General features: G+C 45.5%; 1 protein-coding gene across 11 annotated transcripts in view; it reads right to left on the minus strand.

Moving 5' to 3' along the window:
- Positions 1-14,553, minus strand: part of NUBPL (nucleotide binding protein like) — a 256,910-nt gene that overhangs the window by 196,205 nt on the left and 46,152 nt on the right. For 9 of the 11 annotated variants that reach the window (XM_025202457.1, XM_025202456.1, XM_025202461.1 and 6 more), the window contains 2 exons: positions 13,576-13,723; positions 3,418-3,452 (listed from right to left, as the gene is read on the minus strand). In XM_025202457.1, the coding sequence (XP_025058242.1) occupies positions 3,418-3,452; positions 13,576-13,723 (183 nt within the window). Of the gene's footprint in view, positions 1-3,417; positions 3,453-13,575; positions 13,724-14,426; positions 14,548-14,553 lie in introns of those variants that run through there. The other 2 variants (XM_014519291.2, XM_025202466.1) reach the window with 2 other exon arrangements.

Here is a 14,553-nt window from a genome sequence, read left to right on the forward strand (position 1 = left end):
TCGACAATTGGGTCCTTAGGATAGGGATACGTCGGGGCGGCAATCGGTGACGGGGAGAGGCTAGAGGTTAGTTGCCTCGGAGTCGTTAAGGCTCCGAGGGGACGGTAAATAAGTCCCGCGGAGTTGTTGAAGCTCCGTGGGTTCGATAAATTAAACCTCTGTTGCCTTCTTACAGAAAAAGCTGGGTTCGTATGGATCAGCAGCGCTTAGAGATCCTCACGCTCCTTTCCCGAACTCCACGTGCTTTCTTTTTCTCTCTCCGATTTGGGCGGAAACCACCCAAGCCTTTTGTACGGCTAGCAAGCCAATAGCTAGCCGCCACGTGTGCCTACACTAAGACTGGCCAATAATGTGGCGCGAATCCTAATACAAATGGCAGGGACTCCTTGCATCGCGCATTACTATAATGCAAAAGAAATGCACTATGCAAAGAAAGCTACAGAACTGGCGGGAAAAGCTCCTGCACACGGGTTCTCTGTTGCAGCAGAACACTCCACCGTGCAAAAGAGCTGCAATTTGGCGGGAACATGATTTAGCGATGCCAAAGCACACACAAACAAGAAAGACCACAACTTTGGGTTGTGACACACATGTTGGCTTTACACTTTCCCAGTTTCTCAGTTACAAGCATCCTGGGCATCCACAGCAGCTGGTTTGTTTTTGCTCATGGTAATTCTACTACCCAGGCAAGATGGACAAACACATCAAATAATAGAGGAAGTAGCAGAGAGACATCTCATTCACATCTGCCCCCAAGTCAGTGCACAGGAGTTTAACCCGCAACATTCACCAGCTTAAATTAACAGTTCCCAAGTATTGCAGGAAAAGGCTAGCTACCTCAACAGCCCTGCAAACCATATCAATAAAACCTTCAAAAGGAGGGTGGAAAGATTTCTTTAACATGAAGAGCCCTCCACATTCCTACCAGGAGCTGAATACTGGTACATGGCAGAAGCATTGTCCACACTATCATCACAACTAGTAACAGAGTCCATGGCTTCGTGATGAATAATTCTGCATAAGAACCTTCAGCCAAGTCATCTGGCTAACTTGCAATCAGCAGAAATAAAGGCCTTTGACAATTTGGCCTCAAGTTCCCAGCATGTACTGGGGCACCTACTCTAGAAGCCATGAGGGATGCTGAGCTTCAAATGATGCTAGTGTAGCAGCTCAGCCAACATCTCAGCTAGTGCATCAGCGCAGTCAAAATAACTATGAACTGTGTGAGCTCTATACCACTATAATGGTGTCAAATATATTTGTGTGTTCACTCCATCACCAGCATGCATCTGTTTATATCCACCCTTAAAACTGGTTACAGCAAGTTTAAACTGCTGCAGAAATCCTGTATGCACTATTATCACAACCAGTAACAGAACTGAAAGGAAGGGAAAATGCTTATTACCAGGAATCCTCGTTTAATCTGTTCAAAAATCCCAACTTTTAAAACCCCAAAGTCTCTGATTAAATACTCCAAAATCCATATTTCTCCATGATTAAAATGAAATGCTACCATTTACAGACATAGACATAAACAGGTATAAAACATTATGTTCAACTTATTGATATATTTACAATTTTAAAGCAATTTAGAAGCCTTCTAGTGCCTCTATCATCATAATAAAATACATTCTAAGTACTTATATATTTTGGCATTTGATTTGGATTTTTTTACCTTGGAAAAAATCAGAGCTCCCCTGCCCCTTTTGTTCATCAGGACATGGGTCCAGCTGTAGCTGTCCGCCCTGCTGCTTTGTGGTGCTGAGCAGCCCTGATATGCCAGTGCCCTGCCCATGATGTTGCCCCTCACTCCCAAGCCACAGCACCTCAGCCAAGATGGTGCCCCTTAGTCCCAATCCACAGCCCCCTGGCCCTGCCGGTGCCCCTCACTCCCCACCCACAGCCCCCAGTGTGTGAGAAAAGGAGTGGGTATGTGGGGAAGGGGGAGTGCGAGTGGATGTGGGAGGGCACAGGCAATGCGGCAGGGTGGGGGCACACGCCTTCCAAGATTTCTGTGCCCACAGTGGGGTGCAGGGCTGCAGCCAGGCTGGATCAGCTCCAAAGAAGCCACCTCCACAGTCCAGCAGGCAGGACCCAGTGCATGAGGGAGTGCCATATCGCCATGGGGACCTGCGGCAGCGGCACAGAGTTGTGTCCCCACTGCTACTGGGCAGGCAGAGGATGTGTCACTCCCTCCTGTGCTGGGTCCTGCCCACCAGGCTGCAGTGGCGACTCCTCCAGAACTGGTGTGGTCTGGCTGCAGCCCCATGCCCTGCTGTGGGCACAGAAAATTCGTGTGCTCCACCCCACGGTATTGCATTGGCCCCCCCAACATGATACATGGCCTGTGGCCCCCCCACTGCATTGCCTGTACCCCCTCAGTCCCAGCCCCCCACAGACTTACTTGGGGGGGAGCTACAGGAGCTGCTCCCCACCACTGCATGACTACCACATATGCATGCGTGAGCACATGCACATGGCGCCCCCTCCATCCTGCTCCCCATAGCCCCAAACAAACAGCCCCTTGCAGGCTGGAACTCGGCCAGCCTGCAAGGGGAAACCTGCAATTTCCCAGGTTTCTCTCCTTTAAAGAAGAAAATCCGTATTTTTCCACAAAATACAGAAAACCCAGATCCCTGCTTATTACAGAGCAGGGCTGGACCACTAAAGTCAAGGGTCTCCTCCTGCACTACACCATCCCAAACTATAAATTGGAATCCCCTCTGTTTCACAGGACAATTGAGGCAAAAAGTGAGAACGGATGCCTATTTGAAATCTCTGGGTTTATCTTGTGAAATTTGTTTGCACACCAAACAGTATTAATATCACTCTTAAAAGGATGTCATAGCATCCTGATTGAGAATCACTGGTTTATTGTAATAATCTTCCTCATTTTTATTTTTCAAGATGGACACTTCTTAGACCTTGGGAAATATTGAGTATCTTTTTCATCAACCTTTTTTTAAAGCATTTTTGTAATACTAATTTTCCCTTTAAAAAAAAGTAAACCTGCATTACCATGAAAAATGTTTTGAGCAGTAGCCACATACACATAATTTTTCCAATTCCATATCATGAATTTCCAAATCCATATCACACAGGCTCCAACCCCACATCAATATTCACTCATATGCCCGTGCATCCCCAGCAAAACCATAGTGAAGTCACTGACACTTACAGTGGAATGGGAACACCACTAACAAAGCCAAATGAAGAATCAGAGCTACTGAGTCATTGACTTATTTTATTGCATTAGCACAATAAATGTAAATTCAAGGCTATTAAAAAACAATCTTCCCAGAGAAACTATGTTCATTTCACTGATGACTTCCCCAATAGTAACTGTATTATTTACATAAGTTGAATTAGCTTTATGCTAAATTAGTTTTAATGTTAAACTAATAATTAGTCACCTACCGAGTCATTTGCTGCTAATGCAAGGGCTATGTTTACTGTAAGAAAAAATAAAAAAAATTAATTGCAGTAAAATGTTATTGGCCAAAAAGTTTAACACAATATGAATGTCTTCAAGAAGGGACATGTAAAATGTCTACATTTAATATAAATATTGAGCATATAATTGTTACCTTGGTATTAACCCTTATGCTTAAGAATCAGCAGCACTAATGTTTCAAAATACCTGCTACTGGACTGGCAAGCTCAAACTGAGAGTACTACTTATCTTACTTATTTTTGGGTACAGACAGAAGTCAGAACAGGTATAGCTCAAGCTAACAAAGCAGTAAAAAAAAAAAAGACTTTAGTTCCTAAAACACTAAACCATACATGTTTTTCAAAGCATTTTATCAAAAGACCAGTGTTTTTATCTTTTAAAAGATCTTTCAGCCTTTTGTTGAAGAATTCAATACCTTTACATTTTTTTTTAAAACTATGGCACATTGTGCTAGAAAAAAATACTCCTAATGCAAATATCCTAATCATGCTTTTCATTCATCATCATAACATTTCAATTCACAATCAAGTATTACACTTTTATGGGTAACCTACATCTTTAGAATCAGGCTCATGCCCTTCCTGATTCCTTATGATACATAGAAACACTTGATATTTTCTAAGAGAAAAAGGAATGTTTTCTGCTTGATTTTTACATTAGAAATCTATATCCTAGCTGCTGCTTGGATAGACATGACAACTAAAGAATTAGCAAAATTTAAGACCAAAAGCTAAAAAATTAAGGATTTTTGCACGTGTTAGAAGTTTTTAGTTTTTTGTCCACCCTTATATAATTCCAATATCTAAGTTGGGTGAAAGGATTTATTGGTGAATATTTATAGCTAAGTTCCTCTTCAGTTAAGAAACAACACCTCCAACATGACTTCCAGGAAAATCAACAAAGATTAAGCACACCTTTCTCGATAAGTCTAAATTAAAAATAAGCCTTTTAAAAAAAACTTTTTTTTTTTTGAGAGAGATAAAAATGTTCAATGCTTGCTATACATATTTTACAGCAGCAGCAAAAAAAAAAAAAAAATGCCAGAAATCCAATTAAAAAGACAAAAATATCACAGCAGATCACCTTTAAAGAAACAAAACCATTAATTTATGCTAATATTACTAAAGGAATAGGATAAAAGAAAAGTCATTTGACAGATATTCCTTACAGCCATTTTGCATTGCCATTTTCATCCAATGTAATTCACCCTGCGCAAAGTTCAAAATGTTATCAACCCTGCACTTTTTGTAATATACATACACACACATTAAGGTTTTCATTATTTATATCTCTATTTATATAGACATACATTACACCCTACATTATTTTTTTACTGTCTGTATAAGAGGATTTCAGCAAAACTTAAGTTTTTATATTAGCCTTGGAAAAGGACCCTGAACAAATGTTATAACTATCTCCTCCCCAAAGGCCCAATCCCTGCATCTATTCCCTGTTAATAACTTCTAATTAAATCAGTATTAAGTCTGTATATGGCAGGATTTCAGCATGGCAGAATTTCATCAACAGATTGACCCTTCTGACTTCTAATTAATGGAGGTAAGAGAACCGAAGAACTGTTTAAAAGCTAACTGAGATAGATGTATGAGCATCTATTTATTTATTTTATCAGCAATTCTAAACAAATGTTGAGTCATTTTAACTCTATAACAATGAGTCAATAATTTTATTTCCCCCCAGTTATAGAGTCAGCAATATATGACCAATACCACAATCTACCGATGTTCTTCCACTTTCACAGCTGGGAATCATCTCCTTCAGAATACAGGAAAATGTTCTTTTTACAAGTCCTCTCTTATTAATGGCACTCATACACAGATAAATTTTCTATAGCAGCTCCCATTTTTAAGGTAACTAAAGACAAACAAAATAAAAGTTTGGGGACACTGCAAAAATAAAGTATCTTGTTCAGAAATTCTTAAATGAAAAATGAAACGGGAGGTAGGGAAAATAAATATAAACCACATAACAGGCAAGTGAAAACAGCATAAGAAACCAGAAACACCAACTATACACACAAACCTTTTCTCACAAAGCTACACTTTCTTTCAGTTAGATAGAACTTGGTTTCCAGAATACACAGATCAGGTGTGGGAATCTGGAAAAAGTGAAAAAGGGACGTTGATTGGCTTCTCCTGTGGTAGGACAGTTGTATGGGAGTGACAAAAGGATGGCCCCATCCAACTGCAATTACAATGGCCAACTAAGAAGTAGTCTTGATAGACTTTTCCAAGACAAATATCCAATTCCTAAAATGGAAGGACTCATGTTTGGGACTGACGTACAAACATACTAAAAGATATATATATATATACTGTTCCTATATTGGTTGCAAAGTAATCATGTGCCTAAACCACTGGTTCTCAACCTTTTTAGATTCACTCCTTGATAGACTTAATGCACCCCTCAGAGAACATAATTTTCACTCAATTTAAGACTACAGATAAAATAACAGAGCAATCCTTCTGTTGCGAAGAACTCACAAAGACTACAACAGGTCAAAATAGTTTAAAATACTATAAGAGCGCATATAGAAGTGACAATTTTCACCTGATCTGACCACAGAAAGCAGTCTATAGCCATGACCAAACGCAAGCTGCAGACAGCTTCAAAAAAAAAAAAATGGTCGATTGGGCGAAAACCTGAACCCTCTTTGCATGAGGTGTCAGATTAAGACATGTCAAAACAAAGCATCTTCTGCAACTTCTGTCTACAGTGCCTCCCAGTCTCCAGCTGTTTTCATAATGGGAGGGGGGAAAAGAGAGAAGAGGGAAATTCTGGTATCAAAAAATAACATACTGGAAAAAAGCAGCACAGGGCACACATTTGGAGCATGCCCTGAAGCAACTGGAGGCTGGTCTTCCAGAGATACTCTGGCACCTGGCCAGAGCATCTCTATGGCTGCCCTGTGCCCATGCTGGCTTGGCATACTGAGGCAAATAGCAGTGGGGCAAGGCAGCAGCAGCAGCTCACACCCAGGCTCTGTCCCGGGTAAGTAGGGATGTGGGGGTGGAGACACTGTAGGGGTGGGCAGGAGTGGGGGTAGAAGGACCTCCGTTTTCTTGTGCAGGGACCAGGACTTCCCTGCTGTGATAGAAGCCGGACGCGAGGGGATCGCCTTCAGACCTCAGGTTGGGGAGGACCGGGTTAGAGACCTTCTGGAGGGGCTGGACGCGTTCAAGTCAGTGGGTCCGGATGCTCTCCACCCCAGGGTGCTGAGGGAGCTAGCTGGGGTTATTGCAGGGCCCCTGGCACGGCTCTACGAGCGATCGTGGTGCTTGGGCCAGGTGCCAGACGATTGGAAGGTAGCTAATGTGGTCCCCATCTTCAAGAAAGGGAAAAGGGAGGACCCGGTCAACTTTAGGCCCGTCAGTCTTACCTCAAGCCTGGGGAAACTCTTTGAGAAGATCATCAAGGAGCACATTTGTGATGGGCCGGCATCAGAAATGATGCTCAGGGGCAATCAGCATGGATTTATTAGGGGGAGATCATGTCAGACCAACCTGATTGCCTTTTACGATCAGGTCACAAAGGCCATGGACGCAGGTGTCGCGGTGGATGTAGTCTTTCTGGACTTCAGCAAGGCCTTTGACACCGTCTCTCACCCCATCCTAATTAATAAACTAGGCGACTGTGGCATAGATGCCTACACAGTCAGATGGATTGCAGATTGGCTGAAGGGTCGCACTCAGAGGGTGGTGGTGGATGGATCATACTCGACTTGGGGGGAGGTGGGTAGTGGAGTCCCCCAGGGCTCGGTCCTGGGGCCTGCGCTGTTCAATTTCTTCATCAGCGATCTTGATGTTGGGGTGGAAAGCAACCTGTTTAAATTCGCTGATGACACCAAAATTTGGGGGGAGGTGAGCACGCTAGCAGGGAGAGAGAGATTGCAGAAGGATCTGGATAGGTTACAGGGGTGGGCAAACAGGAACAGGATGTGTTTCAATACGGACAAGTGCAGGGTGCTGCACTTGGGTAGTAGGAACCAGCAGCACACTTATACGATGGGGAACTCCCTACTTGAGAGCACGGAGGCGGAAAGGGATCTTGGTGTCATTATTGACTCCAAGATGAACATGGGCCGACAATGCGAGGTCATGGTTGGCAGGGCTAACCGGACCTTGTCGTGCATCCACAGGTGCATCTCGAGTAGAGCCAGGGAGGTGATCCTCCCCCTCTATGCGACGCTGGTCAGGCCGCAGCTGGAGTATTGTGTCCAGTTCTGTGCGCCCCATTTCAGGAGGGATGTGGACAACATGGAGAGGGTCCAGAGGAGGGCCACCCGCATGATCCGGGGACAACAGGGCAGACCCTACAGTGAGAGACTGCGGGACCTGAACCTATTCAGCCTCCACAAGAGAAGGCTGAGGGGGGACCTGGTGACCGTCTATAAACTCACTAGGGGGAACCAGAAGGGTTTGGGGGAGACGCTGTTTCCCCTAGCCCCCGCTGGCATAACAAGGAGTAATGGGCACAAGTTGATGGAGAGGAGGAACAGATTGGACATCCGAAAAAACTACTTCCCAGTTAGGGCGGCTAGGAGCTGGAACCAACTTCCAAGGGAGGTGGTGCTGGCCCCTACCCTGGGGATCTTTAAGAAGAGGCTGGATACCTACCTGGCTGGACTCATTTGAGTCCCGTTTTTTTGTTTTTAGGGTTCTTTTGTTGTTCTCCCGCCCTGGCGGGGGGTCGGGCTAGAAGATCTATTAGGTCCCTTCCAACCCTAAAACTATGAAACTATGAAACTATGACTGTATGGGGGGGGTAGCTTGAGTTTGGAGCAGTTATATGTTAAGACTATACACCGTGATCCAGGAGGATCGACGGTTCCCACAACAGTTTCTAAATGTTAAACTAACCTTTTCTGAATGTCCTTGACCTACTCAACTGGCAGCGTACAGCACCGCCTTAGACCCAGGGGCTGCACATGGCGCTGGCCTGGTCCGCTGGCGCAGGCCCTCAGGCAGGACCAAGCCACTCTTGCTGTCACCTGGGACCCCTGGCACCACACACAGTGGCCACGCATCCTCAGGCCAAGCCAGGTCCTGCCTGCATGGAGCCAGCCCGGTCCAGCCCAAAGGCACGAAGGGCACATGGAGGCAGGAACAGACCTGGATCAATAGCATGCAGCTTCTACATGTGATGCCGGGAGCCACAGGTGGCAGAAAGAGCCAGCCTGGTTCTCCCTGAGCATGAACAGGCTCTGGGTCTTAGGCAGCGATGTGCCGCCAAGAGGTCTCTACCAGGAGCAGGCATAAGCACCCCAACAGCTGCTGCAGCTGCTGCAAGGGGGGGCTGTGCACCATGCAGGGGACCCACCTCTCCTGAGCAGTCCCCCCCACACCCATAAGAATCCACCCACAAACCCTACACCCCCAAACTACCCACACAAACCCCACCACCCACATACCCCACACCGCCCCAAACCCCAGCACAAACCCCACACTGCCCCCCACAAACCCTACACTAACCTCTACTCACCCACAACCTCCCCAAACCCACCCACTGCCACACTGCAGCCCTGCCTTGTGCCCACATCAGTGGTTGGACACGTGGCCCCGGCCTGGGTGGCTTCGGGTCCCAGGAACCACTTGGGTGTGTGATGGGCTGGAGGGGAGAGGGGGAGGTGCCAGCAGGGGTGTGTGCAAGAGAGAGAGAGAGAGAGAGCGAGAGAGAGAGAGAGAGGGGGGTCAGGGATAGGGGAGCGCTCCGCATAGGATGTTTCCCTTTGATCAGCCTGTGCAGTGGGAGGCTGGACAGGAAGGGAAGGGGCTTGCCCAGCCCAGACCCTGACTTGAGGGGTTCCCAGAAACAGCATGAGGATTGCTGGAGCCTAGGCACAGGTGCAGGGAGCAGAATAGCAAGGGTGGGCACTACTCAGAGCCACAAAGCACAGGTGGAACAGCTGCAGCTAGACTCATGTCCTGGTGCTGGGACAGAACTGCTACCAGAAGGGAGCTAGTGGGGGCAGGCAAGAGCTGCAGGTCAGGAGTGAGGGGTACTAGTAGGGCTCTGGGTTAAGAGTACAGGCAGGACACAAGCATATCAGTGCTGCTCAGCACCCCACATCCTGGTGAGCAAAGGGAGCAGGAACAGCTCGGATTTTTTTATGATAAAAAACCAAAAGCAAATGCCCAAGTGTATAGATATTTAGAATTCATTTTATGTTGATGATAGAGGCAATGGTAAGCTTCCAAATTGCTTTAAAAATTGTAAATAGATCAATAAAACATTGCTCAACTGATCTATGTATAGTGGCATTTCATTTTAATTGTGGAAGAACACAGATTTTCTGTATATTAGTAAGAGAATTTGGGGGGGGGGGGCACATTACTCAGAGAATTCGCAATTTTTAAAAACACCAGGATCTCTGCTAGTGAGGCAAGTGGCAGGACCCGGGCAGAGGAGCCTGCCCAGGGCCAGCACTGGGGACCCAGATGGATGGCAAACGAGGTGGCTGACCCCCTGGCCATTTGGGACCACAAGGACATGCTTCGACAGTTCAAAGTGGGTCACTACAAATTGCACATCTTCTGGGAAATAGCTGCTCAGATGACAGAGCAGGGACACCAGAAGATGTGACAGCAGTACTGCCTGAAGGCCAACTGTGAGGCCACGGCCCACTCGCAGCTGGCCCAGAGGTGGGGGCGGCTCTGCTACAGGTCTGGCAGGCTCGCAGCCATGGGACCTCAGCAGGTGGCAGCCAAGGGGACAGATGCTGTTGCAGTTGGCAGCAGGTCACAGCCAGGCAGCAGTCCCCATCGGCAGACTGCTGCAGTGGGTAGACAGTGCAGGGGCCACTCTAGATTAGGGCTGCTTCAGCAGTCCAGCTGGCACAAGGGGGTAGCATCCCCAGATACTAACTGGCCAGGCCACAGAAGCTCCTACGGGCAAGTAGCCCTGAGCTGCTCACTAGGGCAGCTCTTTATACTGCTGGGGCCAGCACAGGCACTAGCTCCAGCCTCTAGCTCCCCCTGAATGCAGATCCGAGAAGAGCTGGGCAGGGTCAGTTTTGCCCCAAGTGGCACAACTTGCCCCACACCAAAGTGTAAGTTTAGGCACATGTGCCGAGGCACAAATCTGGCATAAATCTTTGCCACTGCTATTTGAGCTGCTGCAAGCGCACGTGCCTGCATATGTGGACACGCCCTCTGGGCACTTCCAGACAAGCATGCACGTGCAGTCTGCAGCACCACAGATCTGTCTGCAGTGCCACACACCACATGCACTGCACATGCAGGCATTTGCCACGCTGCTAATTTGCAGCACAGCAGGGGGTTTTCTGACACCAAAACATCCTGGTATCAAAAGACCTGTGCCTGAAAAACTGGGGCTGTGCACGTGACAGCAGCATGTGCAGCCCGAAACCAAAGCCCGGCTGGTCAGACCTATGCTCTGGCTACCTACCAGGCTTCGCAAACCAGGATCACCACCACTGGAGCCCCAGGAGGCCCCCAGAGCCCCAGACAAGGCTGCTGGGTGGAACAGCTGCAGCTGGACTCATGTCCTGGTGCAGCTTCCCCTACCCCACCCAGGGCAACTTACTGGACTCCAGAGCATGTATGCAGGGGCATTCTCCAGGAACAATTAGCAACAGCACAAATAAGTGCTGCTGCCAGTTGCCCCCAGGGAACACACATTCCCACTTGTGGGGACACACCCTCTGGCCACGTCCAGATGAGCACAGATGTGCAGTAAGTGACACCGCACACCTATTTGTGGTGCCACGTACCAAACATGCAGGCATTCCCCTCACTGCTACCTTGCAGCACAGGGGAGGGGGGAGGCGGTTTGACCCTGGAGATCCTGGGATCAAAAAACCCCACACCACATGCTAAAAACAAGTGGGGCAGTGCACATGACAGTAGCGCACACCACCCAAAACCTGGCTGGCTGGCACCACACTCCAGGTGCCAGCCAGGCTCCCTGCTGCAGGAGTACCCCACTCAGGGTAACCTGCTGTATGCCAGAGCACAAGTGGCATGGGTACAAGTAGCAGCAGCACAAAGTGCTGCTGCTGCTATTTGTTCCCAGGGAAACAAACGTTTAAGGTCCTCTGGACACAGCCTCTGGTTGTACATCTTATCCATCTTGTTAATCATGTTTGTACACCTAACTGCAGCACCCTGGTTGTGAATCACTGGTCTAAATCAATCTCTCTTCAAAGCCTCTGTTAACAAAAGGAACATAACACAAGTTTAAAAGAAAGTTAATTTTATATTTCAACGGAGATGCAGTGCAGAATTGTCATTCAAACCAACTACCTGACCCTTACATGTTCATCTTAATACCAAAATTTCTCATTTTGACAGATGTCCAGACAAATGTTTTATTTTCCTCTCAATAAAAACATGTAATACACACTGCAACAAGAATCTCTCTGCAGCACAGTATTTCTTGGGTACATAGTAAACTGAAACTTAAGAGCTCTCTTTCATTTAATACTTTGCTAAAAGTCAATATATCTTAGCAAACCCTTTATATGTTTAAAAAACTAGAACCTCCATCATATTTAAACATACACATGAAAAACTGAACAAGTTTTACTTAGGAATTAAAAGCCATGAATTTGACTTTTTCATTTGTGGATATATCAGTATAAATTGTTTTTATTGCTAAAAGTCAATTTTACAAACCAAACTATTGATAATCTAACAAAAGCACTGAATTATAATTGGCCACGAGCATGCTGTAAAGAAATATACAAGGTGATTTTTTTTCAAGTTTTTATATCTGGAGAGAAATGAAATCTAAAATGAAGTAATACAAACAAACTATATTTTAAGATCTAACCACTATGACATCCCAAATATATGTATGTGTTTGTTTCATTGTTATCTGTCAGGTCTTACCATGACATTCCATGCTGGTAATCCAAAATATGAACCAAAAAAAACAAGTGCATATTAATTACCATTGTGTAGGTCTCTTATTTAAAAACCCATAATAAAAAGACTTCATCGAAATGTGTATAACTTTTTTTAACAGACAGCATTGTTAAGTGTTCTTAACTTGGATTCTGTAGAACAGATTTTTATTAATATTAAGTTTTGTAAATCTATCTAAAGTGTTTTCAAATAATAACAAGTGTTTTCAAAGTAGTTTTAATTTCAACTATTTTTTAATGTTATACAAACTACTGCATTGCTTTCAAACCACATGAAACATAATCCTTCTACTCTCCAGAAATCATACAGTTAAAGAAACATAAGTTATTGAAAATTAGCAATTTGGAGAAACGGGTCAAAGCTGTTTCAGTTACTATAGGTGCTCATGAAGCCCCTTCCCAATTGCTATGATTTTGCTACAGTTTTGTTTTGGGAAACAGGAATCAGCTAAACAAACAGTGACCATGGTTCTGATCCAGCAAACCTACCCATGTGAAGAGATCCCTGCCCTTCCTCTCCTTGCCCCCCTCAAAAAAGTCAATGAGTCTCCACATGCATGCAGAGGTCAGTCTGCAGTAAGCTACTTGTGCAACTGAGACCTAATTTAGCTATTTCTCCTAGACATGATATCTATGAAGATAGATTTCTATACCCAGGTGGAGCTCAACTGACTAAAAGGTCAGGACACATGAACTATACAGGGTACACACCAAAACTGACTACAGAGTACTGGGAAAAACACAGGGAAAACAAACTGAAAAGAAAGATTTGTTTTTTCCTCTAATCTCTTTCTTACTGCAGTAATTAGAGGTGTTACTTGTGTGACAGTAAATTTAAAAATCAAACTTTGTGAACTTTTTGAAGTTAACAGTGGCCTTTTAAAGTCCTGCAGAATACACAGAAGTGAAACTGACCTGTCTTGTTTCACTGTTTTAGGTTAAATGAAATGAAATGCAAAATTATGAAGTGGTGAAAAGTAAAATCTTTTCCAAAATCTCTTTAGTTTTACTAATAATGATGTATCTTCAATTATTAATAAAAATAAGGATGCTTATAAACGCACTTTTTTATTTCGAGACTGTCCCTCTACAATAGGTTTTTTGTTTGTTTGGTTTTTTTACATACATCTGCCTATAAATACATAGCTTATGTGCCTATTATAAAACTGTAATAGTGCAATAAAAAGTGGGTAACAGACTAAATACAAAATCTCACCTGCTGTTGTTGACTTTCCAACTCCACCTTTACCAGAAGCCAAAACCAGGACCTGCTTAACTCCTTCTATTGGCTTTTGTTTTGGAAGTCCTCGAGACATGATTTGAGCACGCTTTTCTTTCAGGAACTCATCGCTGGTATTTGATGACTTCAAAAGAAAAACAGTGTGTTACAGGCTTACATCAACGTGTGTTACAGCCACAAGCTCTGTGGCCTTTGCAATAAAACATGAAAGAACCTGGATTCCAGGGACTCGGGAGCCACCTACAACTCAATGGTCTTCCCTCCCCTCCAGCCCTTTCACACAAGGGTAACTAACAAATTCAGGGGTCATTCTCTTATTCACAAAGTTACTCGCATGCATGCATTCAAGATCAGACCCTGGCTCAAAGATGAATGCACTGGTGTCAGTAAAGTTACACCAGTACAGAACTACTTAAGTGTTATCAACCCCAAATGATCGAACCTCAGCTGCTCAAAAATCATAAGTGGGGCCTCAAAAAGGAAAAACAAAGAAATGTCAGCCAGGTGTTTTAAAAATCCTAAGACATTAAACATTAGTTTAGGGGGGTCGTTTGTTTGTTTTTTCAGTTTCTATTTTGCCCCCCCCCCAGCCCACAACCGTGTGCGATAGGGATTCCCTTCCCTCTCCCAAAAGAAACGAAAGCCTTCCCTTGGAAGGGACCCCAGGAGGTCTTAGTCCAACCCCTGCTCAAAGCAAGACCACCCTCAACTCCATCACCCGGGCCTTAAACACCTCCAAGGACGGAGACCCCACCACCACCTCCCTGGGTAGCCTGCTCCAGTGCTTCACCACCCTGCCAGCGAGCAGCATTTCCCTCGTATCCCACCTCAACTTCCCTCGCTGCAACGTGAGGCCGTGGCCGGGCGCGGGGCCGCGCTCTTCTCCCCCAACAATACGGACCCGGCTGTTGCCAGAAGCCCGCGTGTGGCCGGTGGCTCTTCAAGGGGCTGCAG

The sequence above is a fragment of the Alligator sinensis genome, unplaced genomic scaffold (genome assembly GCF_000455745.1).
Source record: "Alligator sinensis unplaced genomic scaffold, ASM45574v1 scaffold720_1, whole genome shotgun sequence".
Lineage (NCBI taxonomy): Eukaryota > Metazoa > Chordata > Crocodylia > Alligatoridae > Alligator > Alligator sinensis.